Source organism: Carettochelys insculpta, chromosome 4 (genome assembly GCF_033958435.1).
Source record: "Carettochelys insculpta isolate YL-2023 chromosome 4, ASM3395843v1, whole genome shotgun sequence".
NCBI lineage: Eukaryota > Metazoa > Chordata > Testudines > Carettochelyidae > Carettochelys > Carettochelys insculpta.
In genome coordinates, this window is record NC_134140.1 from 108235050 (window position 1) to 108243085 (window position 8036).

The 8036-nt window shown below is 42.0% G+C and overlaps 1 protein-coding gene across 4 annotated transcripts in view; it reads right to left on the bottom strand.

The window, feature by feature from the left end:
* Window positions 1-1524: 1524 nt before the first annotated feature.
* Window positions 1525-8036, bottom strand: part of EGF (epidermal growth factor) — a 91621-nt gene continuing 85109 nt past the window's right edge. For 3 of the 4 annotated variants that reach the window (XM_074993433.1, XM_074993432.1, XM_074993430.1), the window contains 2 exons: window positions 7337-7439; window positions 1525-3595 (listed from right to left, as the gene is read on the bottom strand). In XM_074993433.1, coding sequence (XP_074849534.1) covers window positions 3369-3595; window positions 7337-7439 — 330 coding nt within the window. In that variant the 3' untranslated portion in view covers window positions 1525-3368. The remainder of the gene's footprint in view (window positions 3596-7336; window positions 7440-8036) is intronic. The other variant, XM_074993434.1, reaches the window with a different exon arrangement.

Genomic DNA, 8036 nt, shown 5'->3' on the forward strand with positions numbered 1-8036 from the left:
AGCTCCCATGGACCTCAACTTAAATTCTAGGCTAATACTTTGTGAACTGCTTTGAAAATGTAGCCTAAGACCATCAGTCATGTTTCTAAACATAAAATTGCAAAAATCATTTTAGAAACATTCCCACATGCACAGAAAGGAGTAAATTTTCAGCACAGTACATGGTGAATTAGTCATGCAGCTTCTAACTGCTTACGAGAGTTGTCTAGCTAAAGTCCCACATTACCCATTGAATACTTTCTTTATACTCTGCTAAGGCTGCGATTGAGTTTTGAGGTATGGAGGATTTACATTAAAAAGGATTATCATTTAAACAGAGCTGTGTGCATTTTGAACATAAGCATTAATTTTTGCAGCTATGCAGTACCCATCTGGATTATCAGTAAACTTTTTGCACTCTGGTCTATTAAACAATCAACATTCTAGGATTTTTTTATTTTAGAAATCATAAACTTTATAAATGTACAAATAAACCAAATATATTATATCTTATATAGATAATTTTTTTCTTTTCCTTGTGGTTTTAGCACTAAAAAGCATTTTCTGTTTAGTGCTATGTGAGTGGATGAAACAAATAAGTTAATGTCATTGTCATCAGTATCCCACACTGTAAAAACATCTATTTTAGACTTTCAAAACTCTCCAGTGCAAGCGAGCAAATTAGAAACTAAATACTTTCTACAAAACTAAGGCAAAAAGACTGTGAAGCATGGATTTGAAACTGAACAATTATTAAGGCATTGGAAACACTTTTGTTTTAGGGATGGTCCAAACCCAAAACCTGAACAGCTGAAGACAGAGGAAGTATAGATCCAACATTCAACTCTGATTCAAAGATGCACATATCTGACTTCTAGCACATACTTAAGTCTCACTGAGGTCAACGGAATCTAAGCCTGTGAATAAGTGCTTCACTGAATCAAGACCTTTTTGTCTGTTTGGCCTCTGTGCTTACACTGAGACAACCAATACTACTGTCATGAACAAATACCCCTCCAAAGTCTTCGGATGTATAGGTTCAGAAACAAATCTGCACTTGGAGACAATGATCCGTCCCTACTACAGTCCAAGTGTAGCTATTTACCTTACAGTCTAATCCACATATGGAGTACTTATGGTTCAACACAAGGATTGTCCTCTCTTAGGCTGTGTCTACACTACCTCCCTACTTCGAAGGGAGGATGGCAGGCAGGGCATCAGGAGATTATTAATGAAGTCCTGCGCTGCATATGCAGCACTACATTAAGCTAATTCTCCCCCACGGCAATGCCAAAGCATTAAACTTTGAAGTGCCGGCTTGCGTGTAGCCGCGGCTAACCTGCCGGTACTTTGAAGTGCCTGGGCTACTTAGAAGCCCCTTTACTCCTCAAAATTTTGCCCAGGCACTTTGAAGTACCGGTGGGTTAGCTGTGGCTACATGCAAGCTGGACTTCGAAGTTTAACACTTTGGATTTGCCGTGGGGGAGAATTAGCTCAATGAAGTGCTGCATATGCAGCGCAGCACTTCATTAATAATCTCCCGACTCCCTACTTACAATCCTCCCTTTGAAGTAGGAGGTAAGGTATACAAGCCCTTAGTGTTCTAATGCTCTTCAAACAGCTTCAGCCTAAATGGAGTCATCCATCTGTTCGTGAGGGTGTGTATAATTGCAATTAATGCTAATGGCAGTTACAAACACATTTGAATATTGCAGAGTAGAAAAAAAACAAATCTAATGTTTATGAACCTGTTGTAAAAGATGTGTTTCAAACCTTTGCATTGAAATCAGAAATGATGTGATGACTGGATACTTGTGAATTCAGATATCACAAGTGAAATTTTTGTATTGCTCAAACTAGTGGAGCTACCAAACTATAAAACTGTAAGCAAGTGGAGATTCTGGCCCTGTGACTACCACCTGCTGCTCCAATCACTACCCTGGAGACTTAATAAATGGAAGGAAAAGTATAGCCTGACTTTTTAGCAGAATTCTAAAAAAAGGATTGTGAATATATGTGAATAAGAATAACATTTTCAGCCATCCAGATTAAGAAATTAAGACCACTATTAATAGCGATGGGCAACTCAGTGGATATTAGAATTAATTTGTGCAGAACAAACTTTAGAAACATTGGTGGTTGGATTATGAAGAGCAACCAGATACCTGTATCAGAGAGTGGGAAAAGTGCCCACGAATATTCATGTTAAAAGTAATAGAGGGGATTTGCAAATATTTTAAAAACAATCTCAGCAATTCAAATGAGCTGAATGCCAATAATTGAGCTCTTTCCATATAACTGTGTTAGTTTTACATAGGTATTAAGCAATTGGACGTAACTTGTAGCTGCTTGGATGTCAACAATAAAAATAAATCCTCTTGTGTGTTTATAGTCAATCCCCTGGATTTAATGTGACAGCACAAACAAGCCGGTTTTGCGTAAATCAATCCAAACTGGATTTTTTTCCCTACGTTTTTGTATGAAGTGTGCGCATTTCCTGTGGCAGATGGTTGGAACTCTTTCCATATGCCAGACCCATCCATAAGGAGCCAGACTCCACTCTCAGTCACACCGTGACAAAGAGAGAGTAACTCCAATGCATTTACACTGGTAAACCAGAGAAGAATCTGGCCCATTGTCTCACACCAGAAACAAAACATTTCATGATCTTAAGGTCTTGGAAGATTTTAGAGAGGAAGATTTACAATATAGCTTTCTCAGAGGCTTCATCTCCCTTGTTGCGTGTAACTGATGCTCATTTACACAGAAATTCTTATGGTCCAGCTAAATCTTAAAAGTATAGGAGCTCAATTTGCTCTCACTTATACAAATACCCCTCAAGAGTAACTCCACTGAAGTCAAAGGAGATACACAGGTATAAAACTAGTGCTGGGGAGAGGATCATCAGACCTTATGTCCCCCGGTAGTATTTTAACAAAGGAAACAGTTTATCTGATTCTACTGCATCATCTTAGTTCATAAAACAGCCATTTCTCCCATATGGTCATCCTGGTTACCTGTTACCTAGTCTGATTTCATGACTTCTGAATGTGAATAAGGAAAGCAAACACTCAAAAATAACAATAAAATCAATCAGAAGATGCCAGTTTCTAATGGTCACCCCTTGGGGCGAGCTCTCTTCCAGTGTCCTGTTAGCTGCAAGGTTAGTAGTAGAAATTAGTAGGCTCTTTCTGGTGATATTAAAAATGTAATAGACTGTTTAGCATTGGTATATTTATCACAGTAATGCTTCCAAGCAGAGATAAGGAGGACTGGCAAAATATTTTTAATGTACAGTTTAAAGAAAAAATATTGTTTCAAAAGCTTGTAAATTTAAGTTCTGTGCTGAATCCATGTTACTCCCACTTCAGATCAGGTCTAGAACCACTTTAATCTGGCTGCATTAAAAGGCTGGATGGTGCTTGGGAGTGAAGGTCACTTTCCAACATGGGACTGGGGCTGATGTTCCACTGAAGCTGGTGTGGGTTCCTCTCTGCTTCATCAAGCTGAGGCTTCCTACCATTGACAAGATGTTGCCAGCAGCCCTGCTCTCGCACCTCTTCTTCTAGCATCTGTGCCGCTTTGCAGTTTGTTGCAGGCTGAGACTGTGCATATGCTAGATGAAATGGATAAATATTACTCTAAGCCCTCTGAGACCAATGATAGCAATTGGAAAGAAAATTCATAACAGATTAGAACTGCAGCCATACTGAGTCAGACCACTGGTCCATCTATGCAGTTTCCTGTCTCCAACAGGAGCCAGTAGCTGAACTTCGGAGGGAATATACAGAAGAAGGCAATTGTTGAGTGATCCATCCCTGTCATACTTTCCTAAGTTCTGCTAGTTAAAGGTTTAAGGTTACCTGAAACATAGGGTTACTTACATCCCTGATCATCTTAGACAATAGCCATTGATGGGCCTATCCTCCATGAACTCCTATAGCTCTTTTTTGAACGCAGTTGTACTTTTGGTGTTCACGTCCTGTGGCAATGAATTCCACACATTAAGTGTTGTGTGGACAGGTATTTCTTCTTGTTTATATTAAACCTCCTGCTTATTAATTTCATTGGGTGACTGCTGCATTTGTGTACTTTAGGAAATGATAATTTTTATTCACTTTCTTCCATACCATTCATGAGTTTATAGACCTCTTCCGCACCCCGCTTAATCATCTCTTCTCTGGGCTGAACAGCCATAATCTCTTTAGTTTTTCCTATTATGGAAGCCATATAAGTCCCTTGACCATCTTTGTTGCCCCTCTCTGAACCTTTCTCCAGTTCCATGATATCCTTTTTGAAATTGGGTGAGCAAAGCTGCACTTGGTATTCAAGGTGGGGGCACACCATGGATTTATATAGTGGCATTGTGATCCTTTCTGTCTTATTATCTGTCCCTGTTCTGTTCCTTGTTATATTCTGTTCCTATTCCTAACATCCTGTTAGCCTTTTTGATGGATGGTGCACACTGAGCTGAATTTTTCAAGAACTGTCCACTTTGATTCCAAGAGCTCCTTCTTGAGTGCTAGCAGCTTACTTAGAACTATCATTATATATGTGTAGCTGAGACTGTATTTTCCAGTGTGCATTACTTTGCCCTTATCAATGTTGAATTTCATCTGCTATGGTGTTGCCTAGTCACTTGTTTTTGTGCGATCCCTTTCTAACTCTTCACAGTTTGCTTTGAATGAGCCCTAAGAGGGAAATGAATAAAACTGGAAATGTATCATTATGAACAAAAATCTACATAAAAGGACATTAAAGATCACAGAGTGAAGCATTCAGAAGTCAGGAAAAAGCTTGAGAGTTCAAGAAACAATTTTTCAAAGACTTCACCACAGTTGAAGTCCCTGCAACATAGCATGGAAGTATGAGCACTTGAATGATCACATAAAGTTTGTTTACAGCAACCAGTCCTGGGTCTCAGTGTTCTGTTCTGTTACAGTAAAATTCTTTTAATCTATCCTGTAATGGTCTGGAAATCCTGATGGTCAGGCATCTTGCACAAATAGTTCCATTTATGAAGATAATCCAGCAAAATTTGATGGTCCAGCATACAGAAGTCCCCCAAGATACACATACCTCCAAATTTGTGTAAGTCAGGGACTTGGGTGATGGGTTGGAGCCATGGGAGGGGAACAAGAGTGCTAAACCTGTGGGGGGGTTAGGGCCACAGGGGTACAGGGGATGGAGTTGAGGTTGGGCATGAGGGAGTTGGAGTCCAGGCATGCGGGGGTGGTGATGCTGAGAAGCGTGGGAGTGAAGAAGCTGCAGGAGCACAGGGTAGAGAAGAAGCTAGGGATGCACACGGGTGGTGAGCCACGACATGGGGGTGGGGGAAGGTTTGAAGTAGGGCATGGGGTTTGAACTGGGGCATATAGGGTGGAGGTGGCACGAGGGTGGCGAACCTGGAGACGCATGGGAGTGAAGAAGTGGGAGGAGCACAGGGCAGTGAAGCTGTGAAGTGCAGTGTGAAGAAGCAGAGAAGCAAAGGAGTGAAGAAGCTGCAGGAGTGTGGGAGTGAAGAAGCTGCAAAGCACGACAGTGGTGAAGCAGCAGGAGTGCAGTGTAGAGAAGAAGCTGGGAACTCGTAGGGGTGAGTACAGTACAGTAGTATTTATAGTGTAATAAATGTGGGTTAGTGTAGTAAATAATACAGTATCAAAATAGTGTATCACACATACAGTAGTGAAATTAGAACGTCTTAGGGCATCATTATTGTGGCATCCAACAGTCCGGAAAATTTGGTAATCTGGCACCTGTCCAGATTTCACAGGGACTTAGGCATCTAAAAATGTAAATGGGCACCTACTGAGATTTTCAGAAGCACTTAAGCAAGTCAGATTCCTTGGCAAATCTCTCTAGGCCTGTATCTGCATTTTTTGCTATATAAATACCTTTGACATCAGGCCTTGTGTGTTTATAAATAGTTGCAGAGAGAATTTGGCTCCCTGATAATTGTTCTAGACATATGAGCACTGAGAGAACTGATGCAGTACACGGAGCCTTTCTTCTGTCAGTTGCCAGTTTAAATCCAGCTCACAGTTGAAAGGCAGCATTCTCTAAATGAAAAAGCACAGCCATCAGCAACTACTGGCTGCTGATTTCCAAGGTCTGAACCCCACCCCTCCATCTGTACAATGTAGATAATGCCTGCTTGTTTGCATCACAGGAACGCTGAAGAGAGGAGGCTTCAATAGTTAATGTTTGTACTGTGCTCTTAACATGAAAGAGCTAAACATATACATATAAAGTGCTATTATTCTCAGAATCTGGTGGATGATTATTTGGATGTCTGCACAAAAGGACCAGGCTCTGCTGCTAATGGTTCATGTGTGCGCACATCACAAAATCACCAGCACTGGCACTAAACAGACCACATGGTGTGTGTCAGTAAGGGTCAAGGACTGAGTGAGCATTATGCAGTGATGTATGGCTTACACTGTGCCAAGTTGCCTTAAACTGGACTCAGACTCCCAGCTGCCTCCTATACCATATACCCCCCACCACCTCTCCTGCCCCTGGCACAAGGAAGCATGCCAAGGATGGGCTAAGGTGATGGGGGTATGGCAGTGCTAAGTTGACACTCTATTGGTGTAAAGCGCCAAGGCTGGGCCTGAGATCAAGAAACTTCCACCAGCGCCCTGGTTCCTGCTGCCCTCCAATAGGATGAAGAATCAAGGCCACGGAATGTAAATAAACATTAAGAGTTCAATGATCAGTGCAGCTTTGCACTTCCTTATCTAAATGTCATTAATCCCAACTGAATAACACAAAGTCATTGGGAGAAACTCAGTGATATAACCAATAAAAATGCACAGCTTTTTCTAGAAAAGAAAAAAGTCCCCAGTGTGTTTATGCATCGAACATTTGCATCTGCTCAGGCAAAAACTAGGGGATTTCAAAGGAGGTGCGCCCACTACAGAAGCAGTAGTTTGGCTTAAGAAGTTCCTTACATCCTGATTATTCTGAGATATAATTACCATATTGCAGGATGTGACTCAATTATGTCTCTTGTTTGAATAGCCTTGATGGACAGGAACCATTTAAACTATAAACAGTAATTTACCTCTGTCAAGAAAGAAGATCCTTCTTCAACATCCACAAATGAGATTCCTGGTGAGGTAAAGAACTTTATTGCCAACCAGGCTATTTACATCAAAGCCTTGAGCAGACTGTGAAGTTGTCAGACTATAATGCTGCCTCCTCTTGGAGGGGCCAGGAATGACCCCCTTTGCTTGTGCATATTGCTGTACTGAAACTCAGAATGATTGCTGCCTGCAAGGACGTGCTCTGCTGCAATAACCAGTAAGTGTTTCCAAGCAAAGTGCTGGCAAAGATTAAAGAAAATCCTCCTCACCAGGCTCTGAAGGGCAGGAGCGGACATCATCTGCTGCCTCACAGTCCATGAGATCGACAGCTCTGCCTTCCCTCTGAGCGTTATGTGCCAGCACCACGACGAACTGGAAAATATACACCAACAGAGTAGACAAGCCCACTGGTTTTCTCCATGTAATGTAGAGTGAGCCACACTCACTAAGAACAGCCACTATGCTGCACAGGCAGCATGTTCAGCCCCTATGGTAGAGAAAAGGGCCTGATGTCCTTCAGCATGATTCCCTTCTGTCTAGCCAATTAAGTTGCTGAACTAAAATGACACCTGGTAAGTCCCCAGTTTCCCCCTGAAGTGCCTGCTCTAAGGCCCCTGAGCAGTCTTCCAGTCAGCTTCTTGGGAGCCCAGGAGAAAGCATCTGCAAATCAGCCCCAAAGCTCTGTCCTCTCCCAGGGACTTTGGGGTCTAACTCCCATAGATTTCAGGGCTAGGCACCTGGGCACTTTTGTAAATCTTACCAGCTGGCTGCCTATCTGCACCTTGAGGCACCAACATATCTGTAAAAATCAGCCCCCTATTTTCCCCTTTCCTTTGGGAAGTGAGTCAGGACCTGTTCAGCAGCACAGAGAGCCAGTTCTGCCAGCAGTGAACAGTAGGCAGCAGCTCAAAACAGGAGAGGAAATCCTCCACAGCAGGCTAAGAAGAAAGCATGGTTGTGACCGGCTCC